Here is a 20161-nt window from a genome sequence, read left to right on the forward strand (position 1 = left end):
GTCTGGTCTCTTTAATCTTGCCTTAGATGGTTTCTCAGCTGCTCCTTCCCATGATTGTTGTTATTCAGTCGTTCAGTCATGTTGGATACTTTGCGACCCCATGGACTGTAGCACGCCAGGCTTCTCTGTCCTTTACCAACTCCCGGAGCTTGCTCAAACTTATGTCCATCGAGTTGGTGATATCATCCAGCCATCTCATCCTCTGTCGTCCCCTTTTCCTCCTGCCCTTGATCTTTCCCAGCATCAGGGTCTTTTCCAATGAGTCAGTTCTTCATATCAGGTGGCCAGAGTATTGGAGCTGCAGCTTCAGCATCAGTCCTTCCAATGAATCTTCAGGACTGATGTCCTTTAGGAGGGACTGGTTGGATCTCCTTGCAGTCCAAGGTACTCTCAAGAGTCTTCTCCAACACCACTTTTCAAAGGCATCAATCCTTTGGCGCTCAGTCCTCTTTATGGTCCAACTTTCACATCCATACATGACTACTGGACAAACCGTAGCTTTGACTATATGAACCTTTGTTGGCAAAGTAATGTCTCTGCTTTTTGATATGCTGTCTAAGTTGGTCATAGCTTTTCTTCCAAAGAGCTTTTAATTTCATGGCTGAAGTCACCATCTGCAGTGATTTTGGAGCCCAAGAAAATAAAGTCTATCACTGTTTCCATTGTTTCCCCCATCTATTTTCCACGAAGTGATGGGACTGAATATCATGATCTTCATTTTTTGAATGTTGAGTTTTAACCCAACTTTTTCACTCTCCTCTTTCATCTTCATCAAGAGGCTCTTTAGTTTTTCTCCACTTTCTGCCATTAGGGTGGTGTCATCTGCAAATCTGAGATTATTGGTATTTCTTCTGACTATCTTAATTCTAGCTGTGCTTCATCCAGCCTGGCATTTCACGTGATGTACTCTGCATATAAGTTAAATAAGCAGGGTGACAATACACAGCCTTGATGTACTCCTTTCCCAATTTGGAACCAGTCTGTTGTTCCATGTCCGGTTCTAACTGTTGCTTCTTTACCTGCATACAGGTTTCTCTGGTATTCATTCCCATCCATGGAATGGGAACACCCATTCAAGCAGTTGCCAATCATTTCTTCTGTGATTAGCAACTGCTTGAAGCTGCACTTTGGAACTCAGAGAAGGTCATGGAGGCTGGAGTCATGCCTACAAGAAACACAGGGACAGAAATATGCCTCTGTGCCCAGGAAGCCCATGTGGTCCTGAGGTAGGATCTAGGTAAGCTCTAGGCTGGACATTTAGAATTAGACTCCTGTTTACATTTCCTGAGGAAGTAGACAGGTGGGCTCTAGGCTAGATATTTACAGCTAGCCTCCTGTTGGCACTTCGAGATGGAAATGACAAGAACATCATAAGTAGCTGGACTTTGTTCCTGTGGACACTTAAGGTGACAATCACAGCAGGGCTAAACTCTATTTGATTAAAAGATCAAGAGGTCACATATTTCTCACCCTTGGGACTGGGGAGACGCTGCACATGCCCAGAAAGCCTCCTTGGAGGTCAAAACGAAGGGGATGCCATCCCATAATAAGTGATGCCAAGGACCCCCTCACAGGGCTCTGGACTAGAATCCATCTTGGAAAAAAATTTCATATGCATGTTGGTGAGGATCCTTAGGGCAGGTCAGGTGTGGAAAAAGAAACTAGATAATTGGCGAAAGGTAAACAAGCCTTGAAGAACTGTCCTTATGATTGGTTTTACTGCCTTTTACGGGGCTCCTCCTCCTGGGAGGACGCCAGCACTCTCTCTCTCCAGGTGTGTGTCTCTGCCTCACTTCTGTCTTAACTGAGCAGTTTCTCTGTGTGTGCTCTCATTTGCTGTGCTGTGTCTCTGATAGTACACTTTGTACCTGTTGTTTTGTTTTGTTTACAACTTTTGCCTTCTTGAGAACTGCATTTTTCAGTGGGGGCAAGAGCCAGGAAAACCTTGTCTCTAGCCTCTAGCCCCTGGTGGACGAGCAGCTAGACTCCTGGTTTTCCTCCAGGCCACTCAGGTCCGACCCCTGGGTAGAAAACTAAGACAACTTGCTTCAGGCCACCCCTCATGGCCGTCTGTCTCCAAGAATGGGATTTCAAGGTCAACTGCAGGTCCAGTTCCCAGGCCGAGAACTAAGCCACCGCTCACGGCTGACTCTCTCTCAGATCACCGATGCTGAAACCCGGGATTTCAAGGTAAACTGCTGTTCTCCCTGAACTGCTGGCGGGAGACTTCTGAATTTCAGTTTATCCCTTGAAAACTTGCTTGCTCTCATTCTCTGCTTTGTTCTCTTTCCTGGATCCACAGGGCTCAATCTGGGTCCACTCAATGAAGGAGCCCTCGCTATATCTTTCTCTCTCCTCTCTCCCTCTTTCTCCCTCCTCTCTCTTTCTTTATCCCTCCTCTCTCCCTCTTTCTCCCTGAGCTATAACCCCCAGGAGGTCTTCCACCCAAGCAGTTTCCTCATTGACTTTGCAAGCAGCACGCTGGGAGCTGTTAGCTCAGCACCTCCAACAAATCGCTCCCTGCTACACCCACACTTTACCCCCTGGGCCCCACTGTCTTCTAATGTTTCTCTCTGAGTGCTCTGCTACCACAAACACCACATTCCTCTTTTTTTCCCCATGATTTCTTTTTCTGCATTACTCATGAAGTAAGGTGGTTGGTCCGCCCCCCACCCCCCGCCTCGCCCCTGACCTAAACCTTATATCTCCTTCATGTTTATTTTAGATGCCAAACAAACAAGGCAATAAACCTAAGGTACTTCTGCTGTTTAATGTCCCACCTTATTCCATGTCAGAAATCCCCTAGGGGGAATACTCCACCTCTCAGCCTCAGGTCCTGACCCCCGTGGCATTTTGCATTGCAGTCAACTCCAATGACTCCAGCAGTCTGCCCCCGCCCCACCAATGCCAGGCTCTGACAGTCCACATGCTGCCATGGACAGCCTACTGGGCTGGCTATTTTGAACCATACCGCAAAGCAGCAACAGATGTCACTCAAAGAGAGCTCTGGTGATGGACTGGTACTAGTTCAAATATCCACACGCCCCTAGACCCCTGGCACAAGGACAGGGTTGACCAGAGATGTCTGGTGGAAGATGCTCGAAATTCTATAAAGCCCAGGATTCGAAGGAAATTCAGAGGACACTCTGGGTCTCCCTCAGGGGCCCCCAAGTAATGTTTCTGGGAGGCTGGGCTTCATTTCTAGGAGTGCTGTTCTTGGTTGCAGGTTGTTCAGCATGGGAGGATCCTCTTTCTAAGCCAGATGGACCAAGAAAGGGAAAACTTAGATTTTGCTGTAACATGACCTGAACTTTATTTAGGTTGGGGGATGGAAAGTGACCTAGAGATTGAGGTCTCTAGATTGTAATACTATCTTACAATTAGATCTTTATCACCACAGGATTGGAAAATAAACTGAGATCAACTCTCCTGAACTTCTAAACGATCCCCATCAACTTCTCCCAACTCTCAGGGTGGTGTAACAAGCTTCCCCAACTCCTGCAATTTCCTCTACTTCTTCAGATTCTTCTGATCAAACTAAGATCCCACCTCTCCAGGGGGCAATCCCTGCTGGGGCAACAGTTTATCATCCATTTATCTGCTCCTATTATTAGGGCCAATTTGAGCACTGGTCTAAATTTTAGCTACGAAACTATGACTACAGAAAAGAAAGATGATATTTCATTATGACATGGTGTGGCCACAATATTCTCTGCACTTCAGAGAAAATTAAGATAAAAATCTGAAATTGGGGGGAAAAAAAACACTTTTTTTTTTTTTTTTGCATGTACAGTTAGAGAAAGCCAGCTTTTAAAATACTTTTTTCTTTCAGAATTCTGACCCTGAGAGAACAAGTCCTACTAAGAGAATGTGGTTTTCTCTCCCTGTACCTTGACACCAGGGTTCCCAGGAACACTTATAGCACTTAATAATCTCTAATTCCTGAGAATGGAGGGAAAAAATGAGGACAAAGCCTTTTAAAATTTTACTCATCCCAACTGTTATTTATAAACTGGTGAGTTTTATATTGTAATGTCTGATTCATGACTAAGTATAGAAAATGAAATTATGAGATTGCTGTCTGGATATACATGTGTATTTACACTCTTATGCCTTTGTAAAAGTGCTTCCTCTTCCAGATTTGTAGAGTGGACTTTCTAAGATTAAATTTAAATGAATTAGGTAAATAAATTTTGTTAGTAATGGTGAGCCAGTGCCAGAGAGAAGTCTGGTTTTCTCTCTCTGTGAAAAGAACACAGTTTTCTTGGAACACTGCTTTTGACAGCAGACCATGTGAACTTCCTTGCCTTTCAGTCATTTATATTTGCTTTGGAAATCTTTCTGTTACTTTGGTTGAGTGAATAAGTATTATTTCACGATGATCTCTGAAGATTACGGCACATGTAGTTACAGTTCATTCTGCTTCTACAAAACTCAACACCTTGTTTTCAGACTTTTGCCCATCCTGATGCCTTTGTGCCATGGCAATGGTCTACTCTTAAGTTAGGAAGTTAAAGTGGGTGAACAATAGGTGTGAATTAAAGTCACATTGATGGAAAATCCAAGATGACCCTTTAGCTTTTCCCAGCTCCTTGGCAAACCTCATTGTTATTTCATGTGTTAAAGCCTTTTCTGACTACCTGGCTTTGTTGCCTCATGATGGAAAGAAAATGGTTACAACATATGTTCCACGTGGGGTATACCTTCCACAGTCTCTAGTGATCAAAGTACCCCCTTCACCATACAGATCATACAAACCTTCCCTTAAATTTCTTCAAACTATCTTGCAACCATCACTGTCACTAATCCTCAATCATTAGGCAAGATCAACAGAGATAATGGAAAAAATTGGACTCAAAAAGAACAAACATTAATTACGGGAGATTAAATGAATCACTAAAGACATGTGTGTGTGTATGCTGAGTTGCTTCAGTCCTGTCTGACTCCTTGCGACACCATGGACTGCATGCAGCCCACCAGGATCCTCTGTTCGTGGGATTCTCCAGGCAAGAATACTGGAGTGGGTTGCCATGCCCTCCTCCAGGGGATCTTCCTGACCGAGGGATCAAGCCTGTGTCTCTTATATCTACCTGCATTGGCAGGTAGATTCTTTACTACTAGCACCACTTGGAAAGCCCCAAACTGCTAAGTATGATTATAATGTTTATGACTTTTTTTCTGACATATTATTGGCTTCTAATCTGGTTTTCAGATATTAAAAAAGCTATTCTCAAGCTGTTGATGATTTACAACAACTTGGTAACTGACATCCGCAGATAAAATTAAAACATTTTTCTTTTCTCTCTGCCTGGTCCCTCCAGAAAATGAGGATCTCTGGGTTCTGAACAGTCTCATTGGGTTAAAAAGACACATGCAGGAAACGCAAGTTTTTGGCAGACCTCTGTGAGACAGAAATCCACCTAGGCAAAATCTGATGATAAGCCTTTGACATGGCTTTCTTGGCCTTAAGGGGCCATTTGGAAATTTTAGTCAGAAATTGCTTCTGAAGGATTACACCAGGGTCACTGTTCCCTGGTGCCTCAGATGGTAAAGAATCCTCCCGCAATGCGGGAGACCTGGGTTTAATCCCTGGGTCAGGAAGATCCCCTGGAGAAGGGAATGGCCACGCAGTGCAGTCTTCTTGCCTGGAGAATCCCATGGACCGAGGAGCCTGGCAGGCCACAGTCCATGGGGTCACAGAATTGGACACGACTGAACGACTAACTCTTTCACTTTCACTATGGAGGAACCTATGTGGTCATAGGTCAGTGGACCTAAGATCAGCTAGATGTGCTGATTCAAATCTGGGTTGACTACATATTAACTTGTCTGACTTTGCGAGAGCTACATACCACTGTCTGTCCTCCTTTCCTGAGTGATACAGAGAAAACAATTATGTCTGGGGCTTGCCTGGTGGCTCAATGGTAAAGAAGCTACCTGCCAATGCAAGAGATGCAGGTTCAATCCCTGGTTATGGAAGATCCCTCAAAGTAAACGGCAACCTGCTCCAGTATTCTTGCCTTGGAAGTCCTATGGACAGAGGAGCCTGGCAGGCTACAGTCCATGGGGTCACAAAACAGTTGGTTATGACTTAGCAACTACACAACAATGACAAAACCTTGTCTGAGTAAAGGATCAAGAGGTCACATATTTCCCATCCTTAGGGCAAGGGAGATGTTCCACGTACACAGGAAGGCTTCTGCGGGCCCCAAAAGGAGGGAGTGCCATCCCATAACAGGTAATGCAAAGGCCCCCTCAGGCCTCTGGCCTGGAATCCCTCTTGGAAGAGAGCTGTACATATGTGTTGGGGAGGATTGTAGGGCAGGTCAGGTGTGAAAAAAGAAACCAGATAATTGGCCAAAGGTGAGCAAAGATGTGGAAGAACTGCTCGGTATGAAGGGTTTTCACGCCTCTTTACAGGGCTCCTTCTCATGAGGGGAGATGCCCACACTCTTTCTCTCCAGGCATGTGACTCTGCCTCGTTTCTGTCTTAACTGAACAGGCTGCTCTGCCGGGAGCTGGCTTGAGGAGCTCCATCCGTGGCAAAGGTCATGAGGGAGGAGGCTCGGCATTCAAAAAGGCAGGATCGAGCCTCAGGAGTCCCCCTGGAAATTCTCGAGCATCTACCCCCCAAACCAGAGTCTGCCTACTTTCTGCTTTGTGCTCTCACCTACACCTCTGACTTTACGGGGGGCTGTCCCCCACTACCTCTCTCTGAAAAAAGAGTTAGTTACAGCTCCAGTTAATAATTCCTGGGTGTGACAGTGTTTCAACCTACAAACTCCTTTGGAAATCCTCTAGCCTACCTGAACAGGTTTTTCCAGCCACATGTGATTGTTCAGAGCCTCCCAACTGTGAGAGGCATGAGATGTTCTAAACTGTCTAAATACAGATTCCTTTGAGCAGTTAAAAGATTGATTAGAAATTGTTTTGGTGAAGGATTTTTCACTTGTTGGGCCAATGTTTGCTGCTAAGTCTCCATATCCCTTACCTACTGTGTCCTTGGCAGTGTATTGATTGATATAATTGGTGTATAGAAATGTAAGTAGTCCCAGAATATTGGAAATAAAAGCAAAAATAAACAAATGGGACCTAATTAACCTTAAAAGCTTCTGCACATCAAAGGAAACTATTAGCAAGGTGAAAAGACAGCCTTCAGAATGGGAGAAAATAATAGCAAATGAAGCAATTGACAAACAACTAATCTCAAAAATATACAAGCAACTCCTACAGCTCAACTCCAGAAAAATAAATGACCCAATCAAAAAATGGGCCAAAGAACTAAATAGACATTTCTCCAAAGAAGACATACAGATGGCTAACAAACATATGAAAAGATGCTCAACATCACTCATTATCAGAGAAATGCAAATCAAAACCACTATGAGGTACCATCTCACACCAATCAGAATGGCTGCGATCCAAAAGTCTACAAATAATAAGTGCTGGAGAGGATGTGGAGAAAAGGGAACCCTCTTACACTGTTGGTGGGAATGCAAACTAGTACAGCCACTATGGGGAACAGTGTGGAGATTCCTTAAAAAACTGGAAATAGAACTGCCTTATGATCCAGCAATCCCACTGCTGGCCATACACACTGAGGAAACCAGAAGGGAAAGAGACACGTGTACCCCAATGTTCATCACAGCACTGTTTATAATAGCCAGGACATGGAAGCAACCTAGATGTCCATCAGCAGATGAATGGATAAGAAAGCTATGGTACATATACACAATGGAGTATTACTCAGCCATTAAAAAGAAAACATTTGAATCAGTTCTAATGAGGTGGATGAAACTGGAGCCTATTATACAGAGTGAAGTAAGCCAGAAGGAAAAACACCAATACAGTATACTAACACATATATATGGAATTTAGAAAGATGGTAACAATAACCCGGTGTACAAGACAGCAAAAGAGACACTGATGTATAGAACAGTCTTATGGGCTCTGTGGGAGAGGGAGAGGGTGGGAAGATTTGGGAGAATGACATTGAAACATGTAAAATATCATATAAGAAACGAGTTGCCAGTCCAGGTTCGATGCACGATACTGGATGCTTGGGGCTAGTGCACTGGGACGACCCAGAGGGATGGTATGGGGAGGGAGGAGGGAGGAGGGTTCAGGATGGGGAACACGTGTATACCTGTGGCAGATTCATTTTGATATTTGGCAAAACCAACACAATTATGTAAAGTTTAAAAATAAAATAAAATAAAATAAAAAGAAATGTAAGTAGTAGCCTCAATGTTTGTAACCTTGGACCCTTGAGTTAATTCTTTTCTTGATTGAGCCCACCTCACCTTTGCCCTATAGGAATGCAACTTTATCTAATGCTTTTTGGAGGCTGGCGCCTGACTTTAGAATAATCACCTTTAGAGAAAAATAAGTTTCTTAAAATGTTAACAGGCCTCCTGGCCAGAAGATGATGTAAATCACCTAAACTTTTGCATATGATAAGTTTGAAAGCCTGGCTTCGATTAGAATCAGGGACTCCTGTCCTTGCATGACTCCACCCCTTCCCCCATTATCCTCTATGCACAACTTAAGGTATAAAACTACTTTGGAAAATAAAGTATGTCTTTTTGTTCACCAAAATTTGGTCTCCCCGTGTTGTTCTTTCTTTCACCTTCTGGCTGAACTTTTCCTCTGAGGCGGGGAAGCTCGTCAAGCCTACTAATTTTGCCTGGGCTTCTAAGATCTGACCTGGGAGGCCTTAGTGTCTCCTCTCCTTCGGGAGACCGGGAGGACGCCTGCGGCCTTCGTAGGTGACGTAAATTCCCTGCTTTGGAATTTTATTCAGCCTCTTCTCTTCACTGAATTTCTTGGCTGAGCTATCCTTATTTCACCACTCTTTATATCCTTAATTAACGTTTAATTAAGCAGTTGTTTCCTGATCCTCGCCGACGCCGTCCCCGCTTCGAATTCCCTGGATCCACCGGGGCTGGACCCCGGCACTGCTCCTCCGTGTGCTCCCCCGCTTGTGCTGTGTCTCTAATAATACACTTTGTACCTGTGTTTTTTTGTTTTTGTTTTTTTAACAGCTTTTTCCTCCTTGAGAAATGCATTTTTCAGTGAGGTCAAGAGCCAGGGGAACCTTGTCTCCAGCCTCTAGCCCCTGGTGGATGAGAGGCTGGGATTCCTGGTTTTCATCCAGGCCTCCCAGGTCCAGTTCCTGAGCAAAGAACTAAGACTTCATTTCAAGCCACCGCTTGAGGCTGTCTCTCGCTTGCTCGCTGTCTCTGAGATCAACCCCTCTCGGTTTCAGAAAATGGGAAGAGCAAATGATTGGTTAACAAACGTTTGCCCCTCTCCACAGACAAGTCTTTCAAAGATCAAAACTTCTCTGATAATAGCTCTCTTCCTGGCATAGGCACTGTAATCTAAATTATTTTGAGCCAAGAAGGGAGAGGCAAAAGGCTTTCCTTCAGGCTGCAACGTCTTAATTGCCTTCAGCTGAAAACAGTCCACAAGCCAGTGGCACATTTTAGAGTGACGCATTCTCTTTCCCCTCACTTCTCTTCAACCGCCCTTCCAGTAACGCTGAAGCGTATTCAAGGTTTCATGCCTCAGATACCAAATCTCAGAGCTGGAGAACTTGGCCAATGCGTCCTTCCCCACCTGCTGCCATCACTCCTACGCTCTGTGAAATTGGACTCCCAGGACTCAGGGCGGGTGGACATTCTTGACGGCTTGTTGTGTTGTTTTCTCAGCAGATCTGAGCCTCTTCAACTGTGCCTAGGATGCTGCGTCAGTATGTTCACCAATTTGGTCAGAAGCTGGTCCGCAGACAGCGGCTGCGGCCCAGGGAGGGACCTGAGAAGCGCACGGCTCGTCGTCTGAACACTCTCGATCTGATTGCCTTGGGTTTGGGTGGCACCCTAGGGAATGGCATGTACATCTTGGTTGGAGAAGTGTCTGTGTATGAGGCTGGACCAGCGATCATCATCTGCTACTTGCTGGCCGGTCTGTCTACTCTTTTGTCTGGGCTCTGCTATGCAGAGTTGGCGGCCCGGGTACCACGCTCCGGTTCTGTGTATCTCTACAGCTACGTCACCATGGGTCAGCTGTGTGCCTTCATCACTGGCTGGAACCTCATCCTGTCCTATGTCATGGGTGAGATGATGGGGTGGGGGAAGGTGTGGGGCTTCAGATCAGAAACTCATAGGAGGTACTGGAGTCTTATTAATTTGGGAAAACTTTGTTTTCAACCTTGTGGGCTGAAGTGGGTTATTGTGGCAGGAAAACCCCACAAGTTCTTTCTACTTAGAACAATCCTGCTTCCTTTAAATGATGGACCAGGAACCGTGAAGGAAAGGGAACTGTGGGGAGTGGGTAAGAAGCGGGCATGGCCCACAGGCTCATCCCTTCACCTCTTTGAAGTCTCTGCTTAGCTGCTGCCTTTGAGTGAGTTCCTCTACCACCCAATTTTTTTTTTTTAATTTTTTTTATTTATTGGGTTGTGCTGAGTCTTTGTTGCTGGCACGGGCTGCTCTTCTAGTTTTGGTGTGAGGGCTGCTCATCGCCGTGGCTCCTCTTGTTGTGGCACATGGGCTTAGTTGCCCTGGGACATGCGGAATCTTTCTGGACCAGGGATCAAAACCTGCATGTCCCCTGCATTAGCAGGCGGATTCTTAACCACTGCACCACCAGAGAAATCCTGCAACTCAATTCAAAATTTTACCCTCGGGACTTCCCTGGTGGTCCAATGGCTAAGGCTCCGAGCTCACAAAGCAGAGGGCCCAGGTTCGATCCCTGGTCAGGGAACTATATTTCACATGCCACAGAGTTTGCATGCAGCAACTAAGACCTGGTATAGCTAAATAAATAATTTTTTTAAAAACAGAGGGACTTTCCTGGTGGTCCAGTGGTTAAGAATCTGCCTGCCAATGCAGGTGACACGGGTTCAATCCCTGATGCAAGAAGATTCCGCATGCCATGGGGTCACTAAGCTTGTGTGCCACAACTACTGAGCCCGCACGCCCTAGAGCCCATGCTTCACAAGAAGAGAAGCCACAACAGTGAGAAGCCCATGCCCTGCAACTCGGGAGCAGCACCCACTCCCTGCATCTAGAGAAAAGCCCACGTGTGGCAGTGAAGACCCAGTGTGGCCAAGAATAAATGAATCGATAAACAAAATCTTTAAAAAATAAAGAAAAGTAAATAAACCTTCACCCTCATCTTCCAACCTTCATTTTTTTAATTAATTAATTTTAATTGGAGGCTAATTATTTACAATATTGTAGTGATTTTTGCCCTACATTCTTCCCACCTTCTTGATCCCACCTTCCAGTTATATTTTTTCTGGCCTCACGTTAATCTCCCGCTAACGTATTAAATGGACAGACGAGCCTGGCTGGCTACAGTCCAAGGGGTGGCAAAGAGTGGGACACGACTGAGCGACTAAACACAGCACACAGCAATATATTAAATAGTTGAGCTATTTTGTGAGTCATCTGGGTCTACACTCTTCACTCTATACATAGAAACTTTTTGAGCTTAAGTGATTTGTTGGCTTCTTTCCCCCATGCTTCCCATGACATGGCAGGAGTTCAGTTCATGTCTGTTGATGAATGTTTCTTCCTCTGCTGCTGCAGGCACCGCCTGTGTGTCCAGGGCCTGGAGCGCTGCCTTTGACAGCCTGATTGGGAACCACATCTCTCAGGCGTTCCAGGGAACTTTCTCTCTGAACGTGCCCTACTTCCTGGCCACATATGCAGACTTTTTTGCACTGGGCCTGGTGTTGCTTCTTACAGGTGAGACAGGGTTCAGTGATGGAATGGGCAGAGTAGAGTATGGAAGAGGGGAGCTGGGGTGTAAAAGGCTAGGGGCGGATTAAGGCTGGAATGAAGTGTCTGGGACAAGAGAGACAGGAAGGCAAGACAGACATAGACCATGGTTTTCCACCCTTGGCACTACTGACGTTCTGCGTAAAATCATTCTTTGGTGTGTGTGTGGAGTACTGCCCTATTCATTGTAGGTTTTGTTTTCAATCATTGTGAAATATTGAGTAGCACCCCTGGTTTTTCCAGGGGTAAAACAGTCAATAGCTCAGTCAGTAAAGAATCTGCCTGTAGTGCAGGAGACCCAGGTTCAATCCCTGGGTCAGGAAGATCCCCTGGAGAAGGAAATGGCAACCCCCTCCAGTATTCTTGAGGGGAGAATCCCATGGATAGAGGAGCCTGGCGGGCTACAGTCCACAGGGTCAAAAGAGTTGGACACGATTCATGACTAAACCACCACCACCCTGGTTTTTACTCACTAGAAAATAATGAAGCCCACCTCCTGAATTACAGCAATTAGAATGTCTCCAGACTTTACCAAGAGTCTCTTGAGAGAGAAAAATCACCCCCACCTGATAATCATTTACTTAGACTTATAAGTTTCTTCCATGTACTGACTGAAGATGTTTGAGAGGAAATTCACACAAAATTAACTTTTTTTTTTCTTTTTACTATATCACTCCAGATTCATTGGGATATAATTGAGATTGCAATATTATATAATTTTAAGATGTGCAAAGTGTGATTTGATCAATTGGTTTATTGTGGGATGGTTGCCACAGTAAGAAATTAACCATCTTCAAAGTGGACAATTCAGTGGCACTGAGTACCTTCAAGACCCCAGTTCAATTCCTGGGTCAGGAAGATCCACTGGAGAAGGGATAGGCTACCCACTCCAGTATTCTTGGGCTTCCCTTGTGGCTCAGCTAGTAAAGAATCTGCCTGCAATGTGGGAGACCTGGGTTTGATCCCTGCGATGGGAAAATCCCCTGGAGAAGGGAAAGGCTACCCACTCCAGTATTCTGTCCTGGAGAATTCCATGGACTAAGCCCATGGGGTTGCAAAGAGTCAGACACGATTGAGTGAATTTCACTTTCACTTTCAGTACCTTCACATTGCTATACGACCATTACCTGCTTCTAGTTCCAAATTTTTTCATTGCAAGAAAAGGGAAACCTGTACACACTGAGCGATCACTGTCCACCTTCCACTCACCCGCAAACACCAGCCTCTGACAACCGCTCGTCTGTTCTCTGTCTCTGTGGATTTAGTTATTTTGGATGTCTCTTCTTCCATGTTCCCCCACAGGATTACTGTTTCTGGGAGCTTGTGAGTCAACCCTGGTTAACAAAGTGTTCACTGGCTTGAACCTTTTGGTTCTCAGCTTCACCATCCTCTCTGGCTTCATTAAGGGAGACCCGCACAACTGGAAGCTCACGGAAGAGGACTACAGATTAGCCACATCTGGATCCAGTGACACCTATAGGTCAGGACGGTGCTCTTGGTCACACTAATGCCTGTGTGTTTGATGCAGAGCTGGGAATAAGCTGAGGAGGTACTTCCCTGGTGGCTCAGATGGTAAAGCATCTGCCTACAATACAGGAGACCTGGGTTCAATCCCTGGGTTGGGAAGATCTCCTGGAGAAGGCAATGACAACCCACTCCAGTACTCTTGCCTGGAAAATCCCATGGACGGAGGAGCCTGGTAGGCTACAGTCCATGGGGTCACTAAGAGTCGGACACGACTGAGCGACTTCACTTTCACTTTTCTTTCAATGACTTTGGGGCTGACGAATCTAGATGATATGAATCCTGGGGCCCAGGGCTTGTGAAGTTAACTGAGGAGTCCAGTGGAGATGGGTGAACACACCTCACCCACGTTCTTTCTTGCTCCTTCTCTCAACACAGCTTGGGGCCTCTGGGTTCTGGAGGGTTTCTGCCTTTTGGCTTTGAAGGGATTCTCCAGGGAGCAGCAACGTGTGTCTATGCCTTTGTTGGCTTTGATGTCATTGCTACTACAGGTAACACGGTCACTGGGTGTCTTATTGAGAGTCTGGGCAGGTCGGGCTGCCCTTGGGCGCAGGGGTTGGGAGAAGGTTAGACTGAGTTTGGAGGTGCAAGGGGAAATTGGATTTTGTGCTTACATTCCAGTGTGTTTACTGACCCTGTACTCCACCCATCTTGCAGGGAAAGAGGTCCAAAATCCTCGTCGCTCCATCCCCCTGGGCATCGTGATCACTATCTTTATCGGCTTTTTGGCGTATTTTGGTGTCTCAGCAGCACTCACCCTCATGGTGCCCTACTACCAGATTCAACCCCAGAGCCCCTTGCTGCAGGCTTTCCTCCATGTCGGGTGGAACCCTGCCCGATATGTTGTGGCTGTTGGCACCCTCTGTGCTCTTACATCCAGGTCAGTGCCACAGGTTTTTAATCCACCCACTGTGGGATTATCAGGGATCGTAGTCCTTGGGTTGAGAGACAACAGGAAAAGACTTGTGACCCCAGGAAGACAGGGAACAGAAGCCCTGGTCTCTCCTGCTTCTCCACATCCTCACATGTTTCCATTTCCTGTCCCAGCCTCCTGGGTACCATGTTCACCATGCCTCGGTTGATCTACGTAATGGCAGAGGATGGGCTCCTTTTCCGAGGACTTGCCCGACTCCATGGCCGCAGAGGAACCCCCATCTGGGCCATCTTGGTTTCTGGAATGCTTGCAGGTGTATAAACAAAATCCACTCCTTCTCTGATCAATTTTCTTGACTTGTATGTATCCACAGTCTCACTCTCTTCTCCCACCTCGTTTGTGCCCTGATTTTAGCGGTCCTGGCTCTACTCTTGGAGCTGATCGATCTTGTGTACCTTGTGTCAATTGGGACCCTGCTTGCTTACACCCTGGTGGCCTTTTCAGTTCTTGTCCTCAGGTAAGGATTCTCTACACCTTGCCTGGGGGTCTTTGACTCATGGGGATTGATGCAGAGATAATTCTCTTCTTCCTTCCTGCTATCTTGTAAATGTCCTGCTATCATTAAGTTGGCAAATGACAGATTAGTCTGGGTAATGTTGGATGAGTAGGGGCTATCATTAATACTGCCTTGATATTTCTAATTCAGGTATCAACCAGAACAGAATTTCAGCAAGAATGAGAAAAAAGATGATGAAATTGATATTTCACAGTGGGAAGCAAGTCCTTCGGAACCTGCATCAGAAGCAGGAACTTCAAGGACTCTAAAGACTCTGTGGTTCCCTACCAGCACGACCCCCACTGTGAAATCTGGCCAGATTGTCTATGGATGTGCCTCCCTGCTTGGTGAGCAGTGGGACTTCTCTTTGGCTGTATTCCGCAATTGACAGCATGGAGAAGGCAGTGTGTTTTGAGCAATTGAGGAGTCTTGGAGATACGATGGCCCTTCCTGAGGTGGGCAGCCTGGGGAGGGGTGTGGCACAAGGTCCTGACATCTTTGTCTTCTGGGTCCAGCCTATTCTCCTCCTTGACCCTTGCAGTTCTCCTGCTGATAATCCTGAGCCTGGTCCTAGCCCAGTGGCCCAGCCAGGTGTTCTCTGGAGACCCCGTGCTCACAACAGTGGCTGTGCTGCTGCTGCTGCTCATCACTGGGGTCATGGCCATCATCTGGAGGCAGCCCCAGGACCCCACTCCTCTTCACTTCAAGGTAGGTGACCTCATGTGCCCACAGTGTCCACCTTGAGTGAAGGAGGTCTGCGTCCTTTGCGGTCTAAGCGTCCTTCGCTGGACCAGGAATGACAGGAATTGCTAAAACCACTGGACTCTTCCCTGATCCACACTCAGTGCTTTATGCACACAATCTCAGTAGGCACTGAACACACAGGCTGAGTAGAATGGGAGTCTTCTGACACATATGGGGTGCAGTCTCCTTCTCAGACATCTGGGGTGTGTCCAGGGATGAACTGACTCTGCCCACAGGTGCCTGCTCTGCCTGTCCTCCCACTGGTGAGCATCTTTGTGAACATCTACTTGTTGATGCAGATGAACACTGGGACCTGGGTCCTATTTGGCATTTGGATGGTGATTGGTAAGTGCCTTCCTTGGAAAATGAGTGACTGAACTCAAGTGTCTTCCTACCACCTCTCCCAGAAACTGTGTCAGACACTGAAATAGGAGGGCTAATGGGATTTTTAAGTGAGGAGAGCACCTACTTTTCTTTCTCATCATCTCATTTCCCTCCTAGGATTTGCCATATACTTTGGATATGGGATCCGACACAGCTTGGAGGAGAACAATGATCAACAGCCACCAGACTCCACCTCCCAAATGCTGGACCAAAACATGCCCAATGATGAATCAGGTTAACCATAAGAAACTGATACCGTATGGAATCCTTTCACACACTGGAGGTATCTTCCCATTCAAGGGTGACTTTGAGCCTCTATGGAGTCTGAAGGTGAAATGCAGTGACAGCCATGTGCCACCATATAGAATGACTTTACTGTTGAATAATTTTTAAGTAAACTTTTCAAAACATAATATGTATACAGAAAAGCACATGCTTCACAAGTGGGCAGCAAGATCAATTTTCACAAAGAAAATACAACTATTAACTAAAAGTGAAAGTGAAGTCGCTCAGTCATGTCCGACTCTGCGATTTTCCAGGCAAGAATACTGGAGTGGGTTGCCATTTCCTTCTCCAGGAGATCTTCCCAACCCAGGGCTTGAACCCGAATTGTAAGCAGATGCTTTACCATCTGAGCCACCAGGGAAGTCCTAACTATTAACTAAAGGAAGTAATAAAATATCAATGGGCATATAGGAGGCAGCTTCTTATGCCTATTTCCAGTGAAAACACAGAGATTGTGACCTGGAAAGAAATACAGGTAACCATACTTTGTGTCTAGAGTTGTGGGAATGACCAACTAAAACAGAGTGAAATGTCTGAAATACCATGTGTTCAGTTATAGGAGATGAGACATATAATCAAAGAATCTCATGTATATGTAATGTTTTATGTGCCCCAAGAGGGAGAAAATTTTATTTAGCAGATCTCATCACAGTGAATGTACAGTATTCATATGGAAAAAAAATTTTTTCCCAACTAATTAAAATGGAAAATTGGACTTTAAAGCCATGTCTGATCTATGAGTGGTGCATGTTATGTTGCAGGAGAAGGTAAATACAGAGAGAAACTGGGAAGAGGAGAGAGAAGGCTGGGAGGTGGTGAAGGGGTTCTGTGAGATGAGAAGGAGTTCCCTTCATTGGATCTCACTTTCAAATGAAAATCATGAAGTGATGGATGTAGGTGGGCATCTCATGGAAAGCCGTGAAGGATTTTTAAAACGATTATTCTTGGTGTAGATCAGCTAGGAGGATAAAACAGTTGGCTGAAGCAGGTCAGGAGACACAGCAAATCATTAACAGTTTATTCCTCTAATATTCAAGAAAATTAGAGATACCAAGGGAACATTTCATGCAAAGTTGGGCTCGATAAAGGACAGAAATGGTATGGACCTAACAGAAGCAGAAGATATTAAGAAGAGGTGGCAAGAATACACAGAAAAACTGTACCAAAAAGATCTTCACGACCCAGATAATCATGATGGTGTGATCACTCACCTAGAGTCAGACATCCTGGAATGTGAAGTCAAGTGGGCCTTAGAAAGCATCACTACGAACAAAGCTAGTGGAGGTGATGGAATTCCAGCTGAGCTACTTCAAATCCTGAAAGATGATGCTGTGAAAGTGCTGCACTCAATATGCCAGCAAATTTGGAAAACTCAGCAGTGGCCACAGGACTGGAAAAGGTCAGTTTTCATTCCAATCCCAAAGAAAGGGAATGCCAAAGAATGCTCAAACTGCTGCACAATTGCACTCATCTCACATGCTAGTAAAGTAATGTTCAAAATTCTGCAAGCCAGGCTTTAGCAATACGTGAACCATGAACTTCCAGATGTTCAAGCTGGTTTTAGAAAAGGCAGAGGAACCAGAGATCAAATTGCCAACATCCGCTGGATCATAGAAAAAGCAATAGAGTTCCAGAAAAACATCTATTTCTGCTTTATTGACTATGCCAAAGCCTTTGACTGTGTGGATCACAATAAACTGTGGAAAATTCTTCGAGATGGGAATACCAGACCATCTGACCTGCCTCTTGAGAAACCTGTATGCAGGTCAGGAAGCAACAGTTAGAATTGGACATGGAACAACAGACTGGTTCCAAATAGGAAAAGGAGTATATCAAGGCTGTATATTGTTACCCTGCTTATTTAACTTATATGCAGATTACATCATGAGAAACACTGGACTGGAAGAAGCACAAGCTGGAATGAAGATTTCTGGGAGAAATATCAATAACCTCAGATATGCAGATGACACCACCCTTATGGCAGAAAGTGAAGAGGAACTAAAGAGCCTCTTGATGAAGGTGAAAGAGGAGAGTGAAAAGGTTGGCTTAAAGGTCAACATTCAGAAAACTAAGATCATGGCATCTGGCCCCATCACTTCATGGGAAGTAGATAGGGAAACAGTGGAAACAGTGTCAGACTTTATTTTGGGGGTTTCCAAAATCACTGCAGATGGTGATTGCAGCAATGAAATTAAAAGACGTTTACTCCTTGGAAGGAAAGTTATGACCGACATAGATAGCATATTCAAAAGCAGAGACATTACTTTGCCAACAAAGGTCCGTCTAGTCAAGGCTATGGTTTTTCCAGTGGTCATGTATGGATGTGAGGGTTGGACTGTGAAGAAAGCTGAGTGCCGAAGAATTGATGCTTTTGTTTTTTTTTGCTGTTGTTGTTGTTACTTTATTATTTTACTATTATTATTATTTACTTTACAATATTATATTGGTTTTGCCATACATCAACATGCATCTGCCATGGGTGTACACGTGTTCCCCATCCTGAACCCCCCTCCCTCCTCCCTCCCTATACCATCCTTCTGGGTTATCCCAGTGCACCAGCCCCAAGCTTCCTGTATCCTGCATCAAACCTGGACTGGCGATTTGTTTCTTATATGATATTATACATGTTTTAATGCCATTTTCCCAAATCATCCCCCGCTCCACACACACAGAGTCCAAAAGACTGTTCCATACATCTCTTTTGCTGTCTCCCATACAGGGTTGTCATTACCATCTTTCTAAATTCCATTTATATGCATTAGTATACTGTATTGGTGTTTTTCTTTCTGGCTTACTTCACTCTGTATAATAGCCTCCAGTTTCATCCACCTCATTAGAACTGATTCAAGTGTATTCTTTTTAATGGCTGAGTAATACTCCATTGTGTATATGTACCACAGCTTTCTCATCCATTCATCTGCTGATGGACATCTAGGTTGTTTCCATGCCCTGGCTATTATAAACAGTGCTGCAATGAACATTGGGGTACACGTGTTCTTTTCAATTCTGGTTTCCTCAGTGTGTATGCCCAGCAGTGGGATTGCTGGGTCGTATGGCAGTTCTATTTCCAGTGTTTTGAGGAATCTCCACACTGTTCTCCATAATGGCTGTACTAGTTTGCATTCCCACCAACAGTGTAAGAGGGTTCCCTTTTCTCCACACCCTCTCCAGCATTTATTGCTTGTAGACTTTTGGATCGCAGCCATTCTCACTGGTGTGAAATGGTACCTCATTGTGGTTTTGATTTGCATTTCTCTGATAATGAGTGATGTTGAGCATCTTTTCATGTGTTTGTTAGCCATCAGTATGTCTTCTTCAGAGAAATGTCTATTTAGTTCTTTGGCCCATTTTTTGATTGGGTCGTTTATTTTTCTGGAATTGAGCTGTAGGAGTTGCTTGTATATTTTTGAGATTAGTTGTTTGTCAGTTGCTTCATTTGCTATTATTTTCTCCCATTCTGAAGGCTGTCTTTTCACCTTGCTTATAGTCTCTTTTGTTGTGCAGAAGCTTTTAATTTTAATTAGGTCCCATTGTTTATTTTTGCTTTTATTTCCAATATTCTGGGAGGTGGTTCATAGAGGATCCTGCTCTGATGTATGTCGGAGAGTGTTTTGCCTATGTTCTCTTCTAGGAGTTTTATAGTTTCTGGTCTTATGTTTAGATCTTTAATCCATTTTGAGTTTATTTTTGTGTATGGTGTTAGAAAGTGTTCTAGTTTCATTCTTTTACAAGTGGTTGACCAGTTTTCCCAGCACCACTTGTTAAAGAGATTGTCTTTTCTCCATTGTATATTCTTGCTTCCTTTGTCAAAGATAAGGTGTCCATAGGTGCGTGGGTTTATCTCTGGGCTTTCTATTTTGTTCCATTGATCTATATTTCTGTCTTTGTGCCAGTACCATGCTGTCTTGATGACTGTGGCTTTGTAGTAGAGCCTGAAGTCAGGCAGGTTGATTCCTCCAGTTCCATTCTTCTTTCTCAAGATTGCTTTGGCTATTCGAGGCTTTT

At 44.9% G+C, this 20161-nt stretch overlaps 1 protein-coding gene across 2 annotated transcripts; it reads left to right on the forward strand.

Annotated features, from left to right (window-relative positions):
* Positions 1–1787: 1787 nt before the first annotated feature.
* LOC109572915 (cationic amino acid transporter 3-like) lies at positions 1788–19655 on the forward strand. 2 transcript variants are annotated; one of them, XM_070771685.1, is made up of 12 exons: positions 1788–2190; positions 9714–10116; positions 11598–11756; positions 13092–13269; positions 13692–13804; positions 13971–14193; positions 14361–14500; positions 14602–14704; positions 14894–15090; positions 15285–15451; positions 15724–15832; positions 15989–19655. In XM_070771685.1, exons 2-12 carry the CDS (start codon positions 9744–9746, stop codon positions 16108–16110), a joined length of 1884 nt encoding a protein of 627 aa, XP_070627786.1. In that variant the 5' UTR covers positions 1788–2190; positions 9714–9743; the 3' UTR covers positions 16111–19655. The 2 variants fall into 2 exon arrangements, with proteins under 2 accessions (XP_070627786.1, XP_019835643.2); XM_019980084.2 differs by having other exon boundaries at positions 9717–10116; positions 15989–19654.
* Positions 19656–20161: the final 506 nt, after the last annotated feature.

Source organism: Bos indicus, chromosome 18 (genome assembly GCF_029378745.1).
Source record: "Bos indicus isolate NIAB-ARS_2022 breed Sahiwal x Tharparkar chromosome 18, NIAB-ARS_B.indTharparkar_mat_pri_1.0, whole genome shotgun sequence".
NCBI classification, from domain to species: domain Eukaryota; kingdom Metazoa; phylum Chordata; class Mammalia; order Artiodactyla; family Bovidae; genus Bos; species Bos indicus.